At 42.2% G+C, this 21,011-nt stretch overlaps 2 protein-coding genes across 3 annotated transcripts in view; one reads left to right on the forward strand and one right to left on the reverse strand.

Moving 5' to 3' along the window:
* SEPTIN10 (septin 10) overlaps window positions 1-10,414 on the reverse strand; it is a 47,202-nt gene extending 36,788 nt beyond the window's left edge. For both annotated transcript variants that reach the window (XM_034758092.1, XM_034758091.1), the window contains exons 1-3: window positions 10,278-10,414; window positions 1,796-1,913; window positions 421-616 (exon numbers count right to left, since the gene is read on the reverse strand). In XM_034758092.1, the coding sequence (XP_034613983.1) occupies window positions 421-616; window positions 1,796-1,913; window positions 10,278-10,307 (344 nt within the window). In that variant the 5' untranslated portion in view covers window positions 10,308-10,414. The remainder of the gene's footprint in view (window positions 1-420; window positions 617-1,795; window positions 1,914-10,277) is intronic.
* Window positions 10,415-10,564: 150 nt separating this feature from the next.
* SOWAHC (sosondowah ankyrin repeat domain family member C) lies at window positions 10,565-13,749 on the forward strand. Its single transcript, XM_034758090.1, has one exon. It carries the CDS (start codon window positions 10,732-10,734, stop codon window positions 12,433-12,435), a length of 1,704 nt encoding a protein of 567 aa, XP_034613981.1. The 5' UTR covers window positions 10,565-10,731; the 3' UTR covers window positions 12,436-13,749.
* Window positions 13,750-21,011: the final 7,262 nt, after the last annotated feature.

Below are 21,011 nucleotides of genomic sequence, written 5' to 3' on the forward strand. Positions count from 1 at the left end.
ATCCAGATGATTTTTCTTCCAACTTACACTCTTTTTTAGATCCCACTGAAACTTAAAAGCACAACTCTGTTGAGAACATATTGTACTGTAACTTACTATCTGTATAATTATATGAAAGTTCAAAAAATGCCCAGCACTATTATATATTTTATTGATATAATTTGAAACACATTATAAAGGCATATGCACATGAGGGCAGAGTAAACGTTGATTTCTCAAATAACTTGTCTGACAAGAAGAAAATACAATCCATTAATTATGTGGAAAAATGTATAATTAAATATCTGGAGTACATATGTAATTTGTACCTCACATTTTTCTTAATCACATACCTAACTTGAAAAGTCTACTCAGACTCCACAGTTCAAGACCAAGGTTATTTTGCATAATGAAATTCTTACCACGTGAGGAAACACTAACCTATCTTCTTTGTTTATCTGGTCACCAAATCCCACTGTATTTACAATGGTCAGTTTCAATCGAACATTGCTTTCCTGGAGTTCATACGTCTGAGCTCTGAGTCTTACATTCGGTTGAAAATGTGTTGATACGCGGTCATCAAAACTGGTGTTAAACAAAGTATCTATCAAGGTTGATTTTCCAATTCCAGTCTCCCCTAAAAAATTTAAAGAAAAAGTAAGAAGTTTGCATTTGCATATATTTGTACAAAGCATAATAGGTATTAATATAGTTATTGCCCCATTAAAAGAGTTTAAAGAGAAATTACCTGTAAATTGGCTTCTCCAAACATATGAGCAATTCCTCTTTTTGACCCTTAGAAGCACCAGTAAATGTGTTTTGTACAAAAAAATTAATTGCCAGTACCTCATTATCTTGAATGGTCCCTCAAACCTTCAATGGTCCACACACACCTACTAGTACTCCAAAGGGAAAACAACAATAAAACACACCTTTGAGCACTAAGGGCATTCCTTTGTGCCTCTCACTAGAATCTTAAAATCCAAGAATAGGATTAGTATCTTATAAATGAGGAATAAAGATTGTTTAGCATGCTTACATGGGCCTGCCGTGGTGGCCTAGGCACCAGCATTCCAAAAATCAGTGGGGGACAGGGGAAGAGAGAAAACCTTAACACCAAGAAAACTTTACTATTTCATTAAGTCAGTATTAAAACCACAGCTATCCATCTTCACTATTTTACACAAGTTTTAAGATTAGCTATTCCATGCATATAGGGAGGTCTGTTCTTCAACCACATCAGCTAATAGACAGAGAGGAAGTGAAGGACAATTATGAGTTGGTGTGGATTATTTATACCCTTGCTCAGTTCAGTGTTGGGTTTTAGGAAGATGCATGGTTATGTGTCTGGCTGGTACATCTAAAGAACTCCAATACATTCAGCCAGAAAATTAATTAGTATAAAAAGGCTTCAAGGTCTCCTACTGATAGACCTGGGAGTGGCTTGGGTTCTATTATCTGAAATACTTTACCTATGGGGAAGAGTTGGATGTAGACCATAAGTTTTAAAGAATCCTAGAAGTTGCTCATGAAACAACACTTAAGGCATCCTCAAGCCTGATCATGAAAGTACTGTGCAACAAAGATAATCAAAACGATGGTGGCGAATAAAGAGAGGCATATTATGGATCATGTTAAAAAGGCAAACACACCTTAAGATCACATTGGATCAATACTGCAGTCATTTCCTGATGGGAGGTAACAGTAACCTTGTCAGCTACTTTTTTTTTGTATTAATATTTGTGCCAAAAGATAGTTTATGGTCAAATACTTAATATTCACTGCTGTCAATAATAAAAAAAAGTATATTACTTACCAATACAAAGAATGTTGAAGCAGAAGCCCTGGTTGACGGATTTGTTAACCAACTGATCTGGTAAGCTATCAAAACCAACATGGCCAGACAAAGATAAGGGTCGACAATTATCATTTTGCTGTGGAAAAATGAATATTTAAGAAAATGTGTTGCCAAACAATTAACAGTGATATACAAGGAGATCTACTAGTAAACTACAACTCTTCTTTAGGTCTGGTAAGTGACTAAAGAAAACATTAACAGTTTGCAAAGTCTGTCAGTGGAGCAATAAGTATCAACTCATTTAGTGAAATGATGGCATAAATAATTAAGTTTTACTGTAGCCAGCTAATTTGCCATCGAAGCCATTGAAGTGAATGGGACTACTCACGTGATTAAAGTTAAGCACATGCTTAAGTGACTTGTGAGATCAGAGCCTATAAACAAAAGAAAGCACACTAGTCTAATGGAAATGGAAACTTGTGAATAAAGGCTATCCCAACTGATTTACCTCTACAAAGAAAGAAAAAAAATCAGAGGAGAATATAAGGGACAGCAGGAATTCAAAATAGAGACTGAAAACTTGAGGAAAGGTACACACAGATAAAAACCTATTCTAAGTGTGTGAGCGGTGAGAATTTTTTAATGTGTAAAGTTATCCATACATCGCAACTATAATGGATATCATTACATATGCAGTTAGAGTACCAGAAGCGTATAGTTCTTTTTAAATTATTTAATAATGAATTGGTACATAGATACACTGGTGATGGGTATATGAGAAATGCCTAACAAATAGTCTAAAATAAAAGGGAACAACATTATTTTTCCACATATTAACTGTAGAACCTGAAAGGCAATTTAAAAAAGAACCATTCAGCATAAACAGATGGGCAAAACCATGATTAGCCACAGATCCATGTTATTCTGTGTTCCTATGTTTCCAATCATCAAACCACTATCAATTCCCTGAGCCTTCTAATACAGCCAGCATCCTAAGACTTAACGTTAACCTGGGTTTACATTCTAGCCTTTCCCTACTTCACTAAGGTTGGGGGATTTTTATTTAAATTTAGAAGCTCAGGGAAAAGTGTCATCCTTTACACTGAATATGTTTCGACATACTTCAGTCATGTCTTTTGACGTTAGTTTAGCACTCATCATGAAACTATGCTGAATCTTTCTAGTGCGCATCTCTTATAATAATTTAAATATTTATTCATTCTCTTATTGATTTTCATGTGTGAGGCTAAAGGGTAGTGTCATTCCTGTATTAGACTGATAGTGCTGGAAAAATATACACAGACAAAAACAATTTAAGGAGAAAACACTACATGTTAGGACTATTGAACATGGTGATTCTAAAATTAACACGGTATTGACTGAAAACAAGTTCAAATATAGTCACAATCTGAAAAAGAGAAAATGACAAAATACCTCAGAAAAGGCACTCCAATGTGTGGGAGCCAATATAAAAAAAGAGACAGAGATGGTTGTGGTTGAAACAAACAAATGGGACCTGGAGTCCCTGATGGAGCAGGGGGGACAACAGGCAACATAAAAGACAAGATTATACAAGCCACAAAGGTGAACACAAGAACAGCACTTCTGTCTAACAAAACTGAAGATACAACCTGGTATATGACCAAAAAACAAGCTATATTATTTCTTCATAACACCAACAATTAAGATTTGAGACACACAGAGGATGTTAGAGTCTCAGCATAATTGTAGAGCGATACCACGGCCTTTCATATCCTAGTCATTGGCCTAAATCTCGACTATATTAGTTGTGTCCTAAATTACTATGCAACTGTTAGCTATGTTGCATAAGTCACTAGCAGTCTCAGTGGAAAAATGTCGACAAAAACATAATAACAAATGGCACCAATCCATCTATGTCAGGATTTGAATCCATCAACAGGATTGTATAGAGAAAGCTACTGATGGACTTTCTGTACTTGCTCAGTGGAAAAATACAGGAGCTGGTCTCTATAGCTGTCAATCTGGTACCTTTGACTTTAAAAAATAAAAAAAATTAAAAGTATTCCATATGATGAATTTAATTTCCAAGTTTGTTGACAATGAAAATGACTGAATAGAACAAATTTTCACTGCAAAGCGGATAATGGCACTGAAATATAGTAAACATGTGCAACAACAGGATGCCTTTTTACGATTAATTTCCTAAATATAACCATACTTCACTAAACAACAAAAACTTTGACTATAGCAGTGTTATGTAGTTCATATCAAAAGTCCAACTTGGCTTATTTCCTTGGGTCCTTGAACTTTTGCCAAATCAGCTACTTTTAGATGTGTGTTTTGGTCAGGAAACTGAGTGGCTCAACTTCTGCCAAAGATATTTATATCATTTTCAAAATTTCTTCAGATACATGAATTCTTAGAACAGCAGCAGATTTAAGACTGTAACTATATGGGTACAAGATATTTACTATATTTCTTATCTTCACTCAGCACATAAATTATGAATGGAAATTAGATTTTCATATTAGAGTATAAAACCACAACAAGGTACAAAATCTCATTTTAGATGTGAGATATGAGAATGAGTAACTTGTAAAACAGATTTCAGAACCATTATATGGACAAATTTAACTAATACAATATTTGCACGGATGCGTACAGTTATCTGAAGACTCGAGCATTTATGCATTTATTTTCACAACTTCCTTGTGCAATAGAAAAGTCTTCATGTTACAGATGGGTCACAGATGGCATTAATTGATTTGTATAAACTCCAAGAGAAAGAGTGAAAGAGACAGGAAATGAACCTGGATCTCCCAAGTTCCAGCCTAGTCCCTTATCCACAAGATCATCAGATCTTCTTCTTTCTAGCAGAACACTCTTTAAATAGCATCAGCTGCTGAAGGTGCAAAATCAGCAATGGATCAAGAATGCATCAGAAAATTCTGCTACGATGTTATCAGTTTCAGTTGTGAATAAACAGACTTTACATTAATTTTTTTTTAATTCTTTAAAATTGAAAAACAGTAGAGATTTTGTTCTCCTGTGCGGGTATTTAGAAGGATCTTTTGAGCAGGTCCAACTGCAATACCAAACATGTATTCTTCCTCCCACTTTCTTGTCCACACACAGGCCCGCTGCTGACTCTTTGGTTTCAGTTTCATTGCAGCTATTAATGGTATACATTCTCTTTGGACTTGTCTAAACACAAAATTTGTACTGCTTTAACTATACCATTATATTTAAAGTAGTACACACCCTCCCCAGTGTGGACACAGTTATACCGATATAAAAAGATGCTTTACACCAAAATACTGGAGTTTATTCCCATACTGAAAGGGGAAGAAGATATACTAGTATATGTAGCTTTAGAGAAGTATAACCCGAAATCACACCAAGGGGGTTGTATTGCTACAACTACTTCCATTTAAAAAAAAAAAAAAGCACACCCCTAGCCCAAATAATCATACTGGTAAAAAAAAAAATGTGTGTAGACCAAGCCATTCTCTGTCTAAAGTAGGAATGTAACTAATGTCTTCAAACATAACCTAACATTTTAAAACATTTGTTGGTTGGGCTTTTTGGTGTAGCTTAGGCCATGACCAAACAAATACTGCTACTCTTCCTCATCTGTGGAAAAGGATCTGGCAAAGAGATGCAAAAGGAGATCGAGATCTCTCTATGCCTCCTTGAGCAATAGGAAGCAGATCGGCTCCTAGATGCTCTGGATGGAGGTCACCAGTATGCCCCATAGAGAAAAGATGGTGCATTATATTGGTAAGGCTGGTTCTGACAGGGTTGACCTGGCCATTGCCATGCCGGAGGTGGATACACTTGGGCTCTTGAGAGTCTCTGGTCTGTAGAGAAACTCTCACCTGGGTGATCTGAGAGATGAAAGGCTTCCTGCTGGATGGAGAAGAGAAGGTGTGTCCTAGTGATGGAGATGAAGAATAAACATCATTGAGAGGCAGCGCTGAGGACTGAGGAGACCTCAGAACTGAGAGTTCAGAAACACACACCAGTACCAAGTGTAGAAACACTGGTGCCAATGGTGGTGCTTGGGACATAGTTATCTTCTCCAACATAGAATCAGCCACTACCGACAAGGATTCCATCGATGATGCCAGTGTCAGTACTAGCACCAATGCCAGCATGGATGTCAGTGTTTGGAAGCATACCTAATTACTGAGCATGGCGTGTGCTTGTCTGGTGCTGAGCCAGAGACTGAACTCACATCACTTGTCCGTTTGATGAGTGGGCTTAGTGGGCTTGTTCCCTGAAAAGCAAAGATTTGGGCCTCTATTTATGGGAAGAAAGGCACTGATGCCGGAAGCCATGCGCATCCCAGTGTTTAGATTTTCCTTGCTTCAGCAAGGAGACGGTAGCAGTCTTCCATGTAAGGGTGGTAATTGGTATCGGGGCACTCCTTGATGCCGGATCCCTACTTGACAATGCAGAGCATTTTTTACAGGTACCAACCTTGGGTGTTGCATGCCGCCTGGCAGGGGTACTAGCTGATGTCTGATCAGTTTTGTATATTGATCTTGACCCCTTGGGGTCTCACGCATAGGGTGTTTCCCCCCGGCTCCGCCCAGGCCCCGTCCCCACTCCACCCCTTTCCTCAAGGCCCCACCCCTGCCCTGCTTCTTCCCACCCCTGCTCCACTCCCGCCCTGTCTCTTGCCGCCCAGTTCCGTCCCTTCCCCCGAGCGTGCTGTGAACCTCGCTCCTCCCCCCCCCAGCGCCTCCTGACGCCACAAAAGAGCTGATCTGCAGCAGGTAGTAGGCGCTGGGAGGGAGGGGGATGCGCTGATCGATGGGGCCCGCTGGTGGGTAGGAGGCGCTGGGAAGAGGGGGAGGTTCTGGTAGGGACGCTGCCGGTGGGTGCTCCCGCCCCAGAGTTCCCACGGAATCGGCACCTATGGTCTCATGTTCTTCTCATAAATTGCTTGAAGAGATATAGCTTCAGTTGAATGTCTCTGGACTGCCTCATTCTTATTGAGCAGTCTTGCACACAGCTTCTCCGAGACAAAACAGAGAGTAGCTGTGGCTGTCAGTGAATGGAATTAATCCATTCAAGATTGAGAGGAGTTGAAATCCAAGGGCTTTGAAACTACCATTTGGCATGTGCAGAGAGCAGAGACACAAATAAAATTTAAGGGGGGGGGAACTACTTTAAAGGGAGCTAACCCTAACTACCTAATTTGCAACTGAAGTAAATTCCACTAAGGGTAGTGGGTGGACACTACTTGTTCTGTCTTGTTCCCATGAGTAGTAAGAAGGAACAGAGGGATGGTTGTGATCACTCTGTACTTTCTGCCCTCAGCAGGAGCACATGGAGACAGCTGCAAGTCTAATGGACACTGCCATTAAACAGATTTTGATCTCATACAACACGTGGCATATGTGTACCTATAGTGGGACCCACACAGACACAGACTCCAAGAAGAACTCTGAGGTATTTGATCAACCCTATAATTAGTTTGGGGGGTTCTTCAGAGTCTTAACTCCATTATCACCTGGTTTCCCAATGGGTGAAAAAAGTTAGCAGTCAAGTAGAATGGGACATAACGCACCTACAAGCAGACTAACTTATAAAATTGTAAAATGGCAGTGTTACGGACTTAACTGCTTTAGAACATTGCTGGGCAAATGTCTTTTCTGAACAAAATTGTAGTATGTGAGCTATGAAAACATCAGTTTTTGGTTACTACTCAACTATATCATACAAGTATTTATAGCAAGGGGCAGGAATGCAGTTATTTAAATTGTATGTTATACTTACAATTAAACTAAACCCTAATATTAAGACTAATAAGTTAACTACAACGTATCGTTCAAATCCTAATAACTTCTAAACAACAAGCTTTTCCACTATTCTGAACAGCACTGAAGACAAGTTTCTATTCTAAAGAAGAACTGTAGCAATACCTGCTGCAGGATTGTTCATATTCAGCTATTCTAGTTTGTTTTCTTTCAGGTATAGTTACAGTACTTTACACACTTCCATCATCAGAAGTCTTACAATTCTATTAATATTATGTATTGGTAATTTATACAATTCCTTTGTTGAATCTGTATGAAATTCTCCTAGAAATTTTACGTTTGTTTTTCTGTGAAGATTGAATGCCAACCCCATTCAATTAAAATTGTCTGGAGCACTTTAATACTACTATTTGTTAATTTGAGAAATTAGACTATTTGTCTCCACTTCCCTCTACCTATAACAACTACAATCCAATCTAAAATTGCCATCCTGTGTTTCCAAACTACCCATGAACTTGTCCCCTCCCAATGCTCCCTCCAAATTTATATTGGTCCCCTCCCTGCTATTCTCCTGTGTAATGTTGTTTGCTTCTGCTGCCCTATCTAGAATTCTCTTGCCTCTCCAAATCTGTAAGCCTACTGATAAATTCTAAATCCCCATCACATTTCATTTTTGCTGATACTGCATTTTTTCAAATCTTCTCTCACGGTAGTTAACTCACAAGAATGCTCTCTGACATATTTATTTTTCAAATGTCAACTCTTCATTTATGCTAGTCTTTTGCAGTTTTTCCTTTCTGCTCATATAAAAGAGCCATGAGTCCAGGCTGTGAAACTTTTGTTCTCTAGTTTACTCCCTCTGTAATTCTTTACATACAGAATGCTATATACAACATGCAATATAAAATTGTACTATATTGTACTAAATGATATAAAGGCTACAAAACTTATTTAAAGCATAATTAAATATTCATAAAATGGAACGCAATGGGCTACTTCTTTTGGATGAAACGAAGCAGCGTTCAGCACTGGATCTAGGGGCAAGTCTGGAAAGTGAAGGAAAAGAGACATTGCACTTCTCTGATTGGGAGTAATCAAGGCACAATTCTCCCAAAACGCTGCTCTAATCTATGTCACTACAATGGCCCCCAGGGACTATCCACCAGCCAAGGATCATCAGCATTCAGCACTTTGGCCACACACCTTTCAGAATGCCTCATACGACAGAAAAGAACAAGAACAGCCAACTAAATTCCACCCAGGGAGTCCTCTAAACAAGACAAATCCCCAGCTGGTTATTTAGGCCACTTTTGTGTCCCTCATGTATCTAACAAAGCAACACCCGAGATGGAACAGGGCAGAAGATGTGTCTTTATGTCATGAGCTGCTCAAATTATTCACTACATCAAAAATAAAAGTGAATCTGAGCCAAGTTTTGGATTGGATTTGTGTATCTGAAGAACAAGAAAGAAGTGGAAAGTTGACAAGATTTGCCAGGATGCAGAGCAAGGTTTTCCTTGAAGTATGCAAACACATAACCAAGACTGTTTAGATTTTTTCTTTTTAAATATGCAGCAACTCTCAGCCATTTTGAGCAAGACAAAGCCTCAGAATTGGATCGTCTAGTAATAATTTTAGAACGCTGACAGAGCCCGCAAACTGTAGTCAACAGACATGCACGTGTATGCACCTTGTACACAGGTTCAGTACATGATTACGGCATGATACTTATTTCTGTTCACAATTTTACCTATAAACTGAGGGTAAATTAACAAATTTGCTCATTATTAGAAATTATTCAAGGAATTTCTTATTCAAACATATGTCTGTGCATTGTTTGTGAGCTACAGTTCGTAACCATTAGAGTATTTGCTATCCATAACTAGAAATTTATGCTGCATGATTGGTAATCTGAATCGCATGGGATTGGTTCCTATGTCTGGATGGCTCCCAAATTGACAGTTTTCAAGATGGCCACTTGAATACTTCTGAAGTACTTACATATTTTAACAAGTATTCATAACTCTACCTTGCCGTTAGCATTCTTACAAAAACACCGCCTGGACAAACCTAAAAGCAGTCACAAGCGAGAGCTGTTGTAAGCACAGTTGAAGCACATTCAGGGTTTTTATGTGGATCAATGTTGATAAGATTTTTTTCTCATCTCGACTTGCTAACACCAAATGTAAGGTTCCACCTCAGGCTGGAGCTGCGTGAAAAGGGAGACTCCGAACGAGTAAAAGCGAAGCCAATGAATCACTGAACGCTGAGGAATGCGCTTCCATCCTTCGATCTGCTCGTAACGTGGAATGACAGGTCCGCGGGCACAGCCCCTGAGCCTTCTCCGACTTTGAAAACCAAGCACCGGTTTGAATGGGGGCGTCGCCCGCTCCGTGCGCCTCTAGCTCCCAGCTGAAAGGCAACCCCCCGACACTGCCCCATCCCCCCCGCCGCCCCTCAGCGCGGGGCGCCGCCTCTCGTGGCGCGCTCACCACACACGAGTCTTCCTCGGGGGCATTTTACAAGCTGGTCGCGGGTGACAATGGGGGGAGCAGTGAGAGGGAGGCCGGGGGCTGTGGCGGGCGGTGACTGGGGGGGGGAGGCTGGGGCCGGCACGTCCCCCCCCATGAGGCGCTCGGTGCGGGGGGAGGGGGCCGGCCCCGGCCCGGCAGAGGAAGTTTTTAGGGTGCGGTCGGAGGATGCGGAGAGAAGAGGCGAGAAAGTTTCACGCGCCCCCGCGCGGGACTCACCAGCTGCCGAGCGACCTCGGAGGAAGCCATGACACCGGGCGGCCGCCGCGGGAGGGGGAGGGGAGAGGCGCGCGGGAAGCTCCAGGCGTTTGGAATGTAACCGGCAGCTAGAGGGTCCGCGCGGGGGCGGGGCCAAGCAAACGGGCGGGGAGGGGCTGGGGCGGGGGGCGGCGGGACGCGGGGGGCGGCCCGAAGGGCGGGGCCGCGCGGTAATCGCTTCGCACCCCTGCCCCGGGGCGATCCCCGCACGCGGCGGGCTGGAGTCTCGGACGTGACGTGAGCGGGCGGGCGGTCCCCGACCCACCTCCCCCGCCTGTATAATGGGCCGCGAGCCGCCGCACTGATTGAGCCGCTGCCGCATTAGCAAAGGGCGGGGAGCGCTCCGCCGCCGAGCCCTGAGCCGCCACAGGAGGCGGCCGCGGCGATGTTGGGGCCGCGCTGAGCGTGGGGTGCGATGGCCGAGGAGCCGGCACTGAGCCCGGAGTCGGTGCTGCGGTTCCTGGCGGCGCGGGGCGGGCGGGCGCCGAACGCGGAGCTGCTGGAGCATTTCCGGGGCTGGCTGAGCCCCCCGGAGCCGGAGCGCCGCGCCCGGGCCCGCCAGCGCTTCAAGGAGCTGGTCAACGCCGTGGCCACCGTGCGCCTGGAGCCCGGCTCCGGCGCCAAGTACGTGCAGCTGCGGCGGCGCTACCGGCCCGCGGGGACCCCGGCTGCGGACAAGCAGGACTCGCCGCCCGCTGACCAGCCCCTCGAACCCGGCGGCAGCCAGGCCGCCGCCCCCCTCGATCCCCCAGCGGCGTCCGGGCCCGAGCCGCTGCCTGACATCGCGGACACCGCCCCCGTAGATCCCCCAGCGGCGCCGGAGCTGCTGCCCAGCATCGCGGTGACCCCTGAGGAGGAGGCGGACTCGGTACAGCGGAGCCGGGACTCCTCGCCTTGCCCCGAGGGGCAGCCGGGGGAGATCGCGCCAGCTGCCTTGGGGAAGCCGGGCCCCGAGGATGGGGCGCTTCGGGAGAAGGGCCCGCAACAGCTGCCCCAGGCGGGGAGCAGGAGTGACTTGCCCCGGCTGGGCCAGGTGCCCCCGGGCGGCGGCAGGAAGAGGAGCTCGCGGCACAATGTGGCCCGGGGGCTGCAGCCGGGGCACGGCGCGGAGGAGCCGCTTGCCCCTGCCCGGCTTGCCGAGGAGGAGGGGGCCGAGGCCGGTTCCGGCTCTCCCTGCTCCCCGGGTAGCTCCGGCGGGGGTGCCACCCCTAGGTCCAGCCGTAAGAACTTCCGCGAGTTGATGATGGGCAGCTCCCCCCAGCTGAAACGAAGTTTCTTCCCCGGGGCCCCCCGAGCCCGCGGGGTGGACTCGGACAGCGCCTCGCTGGCCTCCTCCTCCGCCGAGGAAGAGAGCGGCGGGGGGAGCTCGGTGGCGCTGGACCCCCTGGAGCACGCCTGGATGCTGTCAGCCGCGGACGGCAGGTGGGAGAGCCTGGAGGGGTTGCTGAGCAGCGAGCCGGGGCTGCTCTCCAAGCGCGACTTCATCACCGGCTTCACTTGCCTGCACTGGGCCGCCAAGCACGGGCGCCACGAGCTGCTCGCCATGCTCGTCAATTTCGCTCACAAGCAGCGGCTGCCCATCAACATCAACGCGCGCACCAGCGGCGGGTATACGGCGCTGCACCTGGCGGCCATGCACGGCCATCTGGAAGTGGTCAAGCTGCTTGTGGGGGCCTACGACGCAGACGTGGATGTCAGGGACTACAGTGGGCGCAAGGCCTCCAACTACCTGAGCCAGAGCACCACGGAGGAGATGCGGATCCTGGTGGGGGCCCTGCAGGAGGAGGGCGAGGGCGCCGCGGGCAATGAGAGCGGGCGCTGGAGACTCTCCAAGGTGCTCCCCTCCAACCTCATTACCTACAAACTCTCCCACCACCACCAGGGTGAGGAGACTGAGCCCAGCGAAGGGGCAGCGGCCCTGGGCAAGGGCAAGGAGATGAGTAGGAAAGCCTCAACTAGCGGCAGGATGAAACCACGGCTCAACAAAATCCGATTTCGCACCCAGATTATCCACACCACCCCCTCTTTCCGAGGGGAGGCTGAGGAGGAGGAGGAGCAGGAGGAGAAGCCACTGAGAACGTCCTTCAAACTCAGACCCAAATCCAATGTTTTCGGTTAAGCAGAGAAATAAGCAGTATTTAAATCAGGTGTGTAACATGCTCCTGAACCCATTGAGCATGTAGTGCAGAAGAGAGGTGGTGTTTGCAGGCCTGTGTGAGTGACAGTCCCTCATCCAGACTCATGCATTCTCCGGAGATAAAGCAAAATGTCTTGTTTTAACTCCTGAGTTTCATGAAGTGTAAATATCTGCAGGGCTCTTGGGATGTAGCAGTTTCCAGGAAATAGCTGCTTCAAGCCAAGCAATGGGGGGCTTCACATACTTAAGAGCTGTTTCCTTAAAAGTACAGCCAGGGGCAGTGGGTCTGTAAAGAAGTGCTGGGTGTGTAAAATCTGCAGGCCCCTTCTTTTTAGAAGCTAAGCATCAGGGTCTGGTGTATTTATACTTTTGGTTTTAAAGTGAGTTGGAGGGGAGACATGAGAATCCAAAACTTTACATTTCACTACTAGATTATCAACTGGTACTATATATTACTCTTCATGGACAGCTAACTATTTAAGTAGAATTTCTTAAATACATTCATGTATTTTTTTTTAAAGTCTCTCTTTTTCTAATGGCAATACCACAGGATTAAATAGAGTTAAGTACAATACGTGGCTGGTGTGTTGAAACTGCTCTGCTGACTGTCAGGATGTCTGTAGACATTTGGGCTCCGGTCCTCAAAGACTTAAGATCAGTCTTAACTTTACCTGTTCAAATCACATAATTCAAATATGGAAGTCAATGGGATGAGTTACAAAGGGTATAGTTAAGCTTGGTGTAAGTCTTTGCTGCTTAATTGAGGTACTACTGAACTCTAATAGAATTGGAATGCTAATGCAGAATATAGTAGCATGAATGAAAGGTCTTTTATACATTGAATAACTACTAATTAAGTTCTGTATCCAAGCAATTTTTCTTTTATAATCACTGTGAACTCTCAAATACTACATCTAGTATCATTTGAGTTATTGATCTTTGATCTGTCGCCAACACTACACTAGAGTAATAGCAACATATTTTCAGTTGATATAATTATTTTTATTCATGTAAAACTAGGTAATTATGCCACACATCTCCTCCAAGAAAATCACTTTTCCTTAAAAAGGAGTATAGATGCTGTTGTATGAGAGCTTCATAAAACCAATAAGATATTGAAATGCTATAGTACTGTTCTATGCATTCAATAATTGTGTGCTGTAGTATCTACTGGCTCCTTCAGTGTAGTATATGCAGAAATGCTTACAAACTATGGTAGGGTGAAGGACCTAGGAACTCTTTTCTAAGGCCATCTCTGTCCCTGTTTGTTTAGTGTATTGAGTAAAAGCTGCTTAATGAGAGTTTGGTTTTTTTTTTTTTTAAAGTAGTGTGGCAACATTCAGATTTTGATTTTTAATCAGTTTTACTAGAGAGTCAGATCTCTCTAGTTTGAAACTTCAGAATCCTTCCTGTCTCTAAAAAAAACAAAACCCAAACAAATGCACTGGAAATTCTCAAAGTAATTGTTTGAGAAATTCTCAATCTCAGACAAGTCTATTCTAAACTTGTTCTATACAGTCTTCAGAACTTTATTGGTTTCTCTGCTGTTCAGGTCAGTAATTCCTGCAAATCTTGGAAGGCATACTTAGTTAAAATAGCCTTTCTTCAAAAAGAGAGGCATTGTGCTGGTCCTACATCATGGATGCAGCTGGCCATTGAATCATCTGTGCATAAATGTCAAAATACTGCCAATGAAAAATGTTTAAGTTACACTATCTTGTATGTGCATATTTGTAAAATCTTATCAAGAGTATGTGACTTTAGAAATGCATAAAATCTAAATCTGAGGCACTAGTTAACTTCATGCTGCAAGGGCTAGAAATCAGTATATTGGGGGAGTTGCTCCTGAAAGATCTGTGCTTTCTCCTGTTGACAGCTTTCTGCATTTTGGTAGCAATAGCATGAGTGCCTACAATAGATAAATAAGGTAGATGTGGGGGAGGACTTTGCCACAGATCACTTTCCAGATTTTGCATGACTGTTGACCTTAGTAAGCTATGATAGTCACATAGGTAGGCAATTGATACTATGCCAAACTGTTATTAGAAAAACTGACCTTGATGAGCAGTTTAATCTATTTTACACATTATTTAGGTTCAGGTCATTGTTTTTGTTCAGAAACACTAAAAATCATGGGGAGGTGTTAACTTTATAATCTATAAGAGATAATGTAAAATTCCATTTGCCTTCACTTATAGTTGTACACTACAAACATGGGTATATTCAGTCCTGAAAAGCACTTTCATTCATATGTATATGGGGCAGGGCTAACAGTCTTCCCTCAGCCCTTTCTGCCAGTATATAACTTGGTGCAACAAGAACTGGGTGTTTCAAAGGGGGAAGTGCACTTGAGAACTAGGTACTTGCTGCTTAAACTTTCTGCAGTGCAGAAATAAAATCTTTCTACTAGATTTTCTGTAAAGCAAGCTGAAGGTTTGTTACATTTACAAGCTTCTAGCTTGAGGCTCCTTGAGTACTATATTTCTAAGTGGGGACACATTTCATGCTACTACCTATTTCCAAATCTCGACTTTATTAACCATTAGTGTAGCAGTTATGAAGCTTTGTGTATCTTTCATTTTGACTGAGTCAGGTGTTGAGCTTTTCACGTGTAGATCTGATAGAGAATTGCACAAAAAATATAGAATCTTTAATTGGTATTCTCTTGTGGGAAATACTGTAGACTGTTGAGATCTTGGACTACTGCAGCACTCTTCAAATTGTGTTCCAATTTGTCCATTGAAATGTATCTTAATATCTGCAAAAAAAGGTAGAAACTCACTATTAACTGGGAGAACCAGTAAAAATTACTGAAATTTGCAGTTGGTAAATGTGCATCACCATGTAATTCAGTTTTAGTTTTAATTTGATACTTCACAACACACTAGTAAATGGCTGTAATATGTCTAAAAAAAAGTAATGAAGTCTTAGTGGTATAAGACCTCCCCACAACACTAAAAAAATCTGAGTTGTGGTGGCACACATGGTTAGTACACTATGGTGAATTAAAGTGCAAAATTAGCAAGGTTCTACTGTAATTATTCCAAATGGCTAGCTAATCAAATTTCTGCTTGTGCTATGGGACTAAAGACTTCTATTTCACCCCTTGGCTTTCACATTCCACTCCCCCCCACCACCATCCCGCTCCTTTTATTTGAGCTAAAACAAGTTTCTCTGTGGGGAAGGAGGTTACTCTTGATACCTTTGTTTCAGGATATTCATAGTCAACTGGTACTCTTAAATGTATGTATTTGAATTAGCAAATATATTGCTGAAGAAGATGTGAATTGAACTAAAACAACTTGTATGGTACAAAAAACTGGAGCATTTACTAGTGGGTTTTTTATGGTACTCTTGAAATATTGAATGTTTTATCCTTTATTCAGTTTTTATGATGGTGTGATGCAGCAAGCCTGTAACTTAACCATTTGATCACTTGTATCTTTGCCTGAAATATTAGAGGTCTGGATGCCTGTCAGTTTTTAATACAAGGGGTTTTTTTTATGGGTGTCCTTCTGAATGGATATTTGAGCTAAGAATCTGCAAAAGTCACTTTCATTTTACTGAAATAAACAAATGCAAGTGAGTTGTGTTTTTTGCTTTAACTTATTTGTGTATCAGATTGCTAATTTCAAATTGGTCTGTAGAACCAGTACTCTTTTTTTTTTTTTTTTTTTTTTTTTTTTTTCTGCTTTTAATCACCAAAATAACTGATGGGATATAACTCTTGAAGCACTAGCAAGTGGGGTGGGAGGGCGGGAATACAGTCTGTTCTTTGTAAGACGGTAACAATTTTTGCTGGCTATTAAGTACTCTTGAGTAGTTCACTTTAAAGTTAATCAGGTGCCCTTGAAGTTATCCACAGTAGATAGGACTGGCCTTTTAAACAAAAGGCAACCTCATTTAACTGTTGCCCTGAACCTGCTGTTTTTGTGCAATCAAAACTGACTTTGGAAGGATAAATATACCTAAATAGTAGTCCTGACAGTCTCCTAGAACACAATACCAAAGTAATAGACCAAAGCTTGTTCACTAAGCCTTTCCAACACATTCGTTAATAGGAAGTACATTCTGTTCACATATGAGACTGCGGTTTTCAGTTTGTGTAAACTTTTTCTATCACTATGGATAAGCCTGTGTATGCACATATAATCATACTACTAGTAACTGCCATGTCTACCCCATTTGCTGATTTTTAGGGCTCTAGTGGAGATGAAGGAGCAATGCTGATTACTGTACATACCATCTCTATTTCTAGCTCACTCTTCTTTGCTGTTTTTCCTTCTCCCCATAATGGGTCCTGATAGCGGTGAGACAATTGGCAGGCTTGCTGCCTAGCCACTTTCTTCCTTTCACTCTCACACATGAGGGGTGAAGACTACTCTTGTAGTGCGATGGGTACAGCTGTTCTCCCATTGAAAGATAAACGAGATGTGATCAGCTGATCTGATCTTGCCAGGAGGCCTTAACCTACCCTTTTGTTACAGTTATTGGGTTGGAGGAGAAGCAGGTGAGGCCACAGCACAAAAGTGTTAGTAGTTTTTGTAGAAAACTCTTGCTGGGTGAAGCTACTTTGCCCATCTCTAGTTCCCACTACCTGCACAACTGTTGGCCCTGCCAATCCATCTGTTGTCCTGAACAGACACTTTAACAAGTCCAATAGTGTGACTTTAAGCGATAGCTGTAAATCTGATGCTCCTGGGAGTTAAATGACAAAGATTAGGAAACTAAATGTCACAAAGATTAGGTTAAATACATCAAGATGCTTTCCTTTTCTCTATCCTTGCCATGTAATCAACAGATGGTATTCCTTACCCTTGGATGTACTGGTGAATCTACCTGATTAGAATGCAAGCGTCACAGTGCTTTTATAGGAACAGTGTGGTTTCCTTAGGAGAAGGGGAAATAAATGCAATTAAACTTAATTATGGGGATTTATTGCTGATAGCTCTATTTGGGGAAATATTCTTGACCTTGGGGCATATTTGCAGACCACTTTGTTTTACTTTTGCCTTTGCTTGGAAAAGTTGAGTAGGGTCATCTTTTAGGGTTGTCTCACCAGATCAATTGATGGAGGGGAGGAAGGACAAGAGTAGGCCCCAGTTTGTGTTTCTGTCAAACATGGTCTGTTGTATAAATTAAGGGGTTAATCTGGGAAATGTTCTGGAGACTAAACTGACCAACTTCTGCTTCTAACTTGCATTAGATTTGATGATGTCCCAAGGTAAAGATTAAAGTAGACCCTGTTTACCAAGCCCTTTTGTCTTAAACATAGCATCTGAAACTAATTGTTTTCACTCCTGCAGAAGACTGATTTTAATACAGAGAGAGATCTAACTTGCTGAATACTGATACAAAAAAATTAAATAGTATGTTTGCAAATATTGTGGAAGGTACAATACTTGTTAGACCACTTTTATATCTGTTTATCCTTTCACTTAATTCCTACTTTAATATAAATGAACTAATAAATACAAAGAAGATTCTTAGTAAGTCCAATTCAAATCTAATTTTATTTCTCTTGCCAGCATCTTTCAGTACAGCCAACCATACTGCAGAAGTCTAAACAATTAATTCTTCTGTATTTGGTGTGGTCATAGTTGTTACATGATATTGTTACATTAAATGTATTACAATGAAGATCTGGGTCACAAACGGCTTTCTGAAAAGTCCAACAAACCAGTGTAATGTTCCTTTTTGCTTGCTACAGCATCTTAAAATAAATGTGTATAACCATTTTTGTGCATGCAAATATCAACTAAATAAGTAACCTGTTTTATCTAGGACCACTTATGATACAGAATTTTTAAAAGTTGCTATTAAGCTACAGCTGACACTGAATGGATGCTTTGTCTAGCACAGTTAAGGCTAAAAAAAACCCTCTAACAATGTCTATTTAAAAAAAAAAAAAAAACATACTACACCTAAGCTTTTGAAATGTAACATGCCACATCTTGCTGCAGCATCTCTTCCAACCTTTTTGGAGTAAATAGTTTTTTATCTTGTACATGCTTTTCTATGTTTCTAGTCCGGTAAAGAACTCAGAACACATTAAAAGTTTGCAGTTGACTCTTTGTGAGTTAATGGCTAGAGAACTGGAATGGACTCAAGACCTGGGTTTTATTCCTGGCTCTCAAGCTGGGTGGCCCTGGGCAAGTCACTTCACCTCTCTTAGATTTCCCATCTGTAAAATAGGATTAATGACAAGGGTTCTCAAAGTGGGGGTCAGGACCCCTCAGGGGCTTGCAAGGTTATTACATGGGGGGAGGGGTCACAAGTGGTCATCCTCCATCCCAAACCCCACTTTGCCTCCAGCATTTATAATGGTGTTAAATTAAAAACGCTTTTTGTATATTTATAAGGGGGATCGCACTCCGAGGCTTGCTATGTGAAAGGGATCACCAGTACAAAAAGTTTGAGAGCCACTAATTAATGAGCTCCCTTGTAAATCTCAAAAGCACTTTACTAATGAAAAGTGCTATGTAAGAGCCACCTATTGCAACTTTTCCTTCAGTCTGCATTGTGATCTTCATAGTCTGATGGGCATGAATTGTTTGATTTTTTTTTTTTTTAAGTTGGCATTTCCTTAACTCTTAAAGGTTTGTGGTATATCCCTTAACTACCCTTCAATACCGTTTTTGTCTTAGATCTGTGGTTTTCTCAGTTCTCCGAAGGCGCGGTCTATGTGTATTGAACAAATATAAAAAATTAACAGGTTTTAGGAGGTAGAAATACAAACGGATGTTTCAGATCATAAAATCTCAGCATTAATAATATTTAAAACAAACTTATGTTCCTGAGAAGTTTATGGGGAGAATGCAGGGCACTGCACATTGGTGGAGCAGTAACAGTAATGTTTGGCCCTAGAAGACCTGTCTCTCTAGCAATACAATTTATCTCAAAATGGCCAGCAACTGCAATTTCAGCTTTTGTCTGACTCTTCAGGGTCAGAGGGACATGGGCCTGGTCTCAGTTTCTCTTTGTGTGTTTTTAAAAAAAAAAAAAAAAAAAAAAAACTTCAAACCCACCCTCTCACCTGGGGTGACTATCTCTCTAATGACATCTCTCTCTTCTCACTGTGTACGCAAAGATGAACTAAGGTCATTGGCACTTCATGAGACTAAAGCTTTCCTTTAAATATTTCAGACATCAAATAGGTTAGGGTTTTTTCCATTTCAGAAATTGACTTTAATTGCACTTTAGAGACTCTTATTCTTAATTAAAATACAACTCCTTCAGGGCCTGAACTCCATGTCTGAAAACTAGGTACTGAGGCTTTAGTTAACAAGTCTTACCGAAACTGATTCAGCTTACAGAAAGATTTCTCCAAGCTAGCAGCTGCTTTTTTTGGGGGGGGGGGGCAGAGTATTTTCAAGTGATGAGAACTAGTGTTCAAACTAGTACAAATATTTAAATGTGAGTGTTCTCCCTTGCAAAGGGTATTCATATTTCATAGAGACCTTCCTCAACAATTTAATGAAAATATGGCCACTTACTGTGTCTTTTGCTTCTGTGCTTGGAGTACAAAGAACTAACAATTCTATGTTTTAACTGTAAAAATCTCAGTAGATAGGGTAATTTTACACCACATACAAGGAATTAGTGTTAAAGGTGTAACATGGACATACAGATAAACTTCCGCTCTTTGTATTAGACATATGGGTTGGATTTTCTAGTCGGTGTTTCCCCACAGCTTGAAGGGGTAATGTTTTCACTCCGTAGGGAAGTAGGTATATGCAAAAGTGGGAGGAGTCACCCCACTGCCACCTGGAAGGCTGCCATCATTACTAAATTTTTCTGAGTGAGAGCAGTAACAATAAATCCTCTCTGGGCTCCCTTAGAGCCTGCCTAGGAACAGTGTGGACTTTGAATCTATTCTTCTCCCTGGCCTCTGCCCCAGCAGAAGAAAGTAATTTACCATTACACCTCTGTACTAGGCAGACTTTTCCTGGGAGAGTGAATCAGGCTCAGCTGTGATGTTGGGCCTCTTTTCCTCATCTGGCTTAGTATATTCAGTGTTGCTTCAGAAGGTGGTCGGTTGGCTGACTGAACAAATGATTAGCTGAATATAACCTGGTTTGACCTAATATGGCTTTTTGTATCAAAAGCATTGAATTAGACACAAATTGGCAGCAGTCAGTATATGGTGCTTATTACCATCTTTTTTTCCTATCAATTTCTTCCCTTAAGGTTAATTGAACTTTCCTCACGTATGTAAACTAGAACAATTTTTTTCTTCCGAAACGAAGCTTGCTTGCCCAATTGGTTTCTTCAGGCTTTTCCCCCTGAAAGCTGTTGTAAGACCTCAGTCATTTTCTGTAGTGCTGCTCCTAAAATAAACAGGAGTACTTGTGGCACCTTAGAGACTAACAAATATATTTGAGCATAAGCTTTCGTGGGCTTTAACCCTTCTGCTGATAGCTCATCTCAATTGATTGGCCTCTTACAGTTCATATGGCTACTTCCACCTTTTCATGTTCTCTGTATGTATAAATATCTTCTTGCTGTATGTTTCCATTTATGCATCCGAAGAAGTGGGCTGTAGTCCACGAAAGCTT

The sequence above is a fragment of the Trachemys scripta genome, chromosome 1 (genome assembly GCF_013100865.1).
Source record: "Trachemys scripta elegans isolate TJP31775 chromosome 1, CAS_Tse_1.0, whole genome shotgun sequence".
Taxonomy (NCBI): domain Eukaryota; kingdom Metazoa; phylum Chordata; order Testudines; family Emydidae; genus Trachemys; species Trachemys scripta.

Coding starts and splice junctions, on each gene's coding strand:
- SOWAHC (XM_034758090.1), top strand. CDS start 10,732: ATGGCCGAGGAGCCGGCACTGAGCCCGGAGTCGGTGCTGCGGTTCCTG.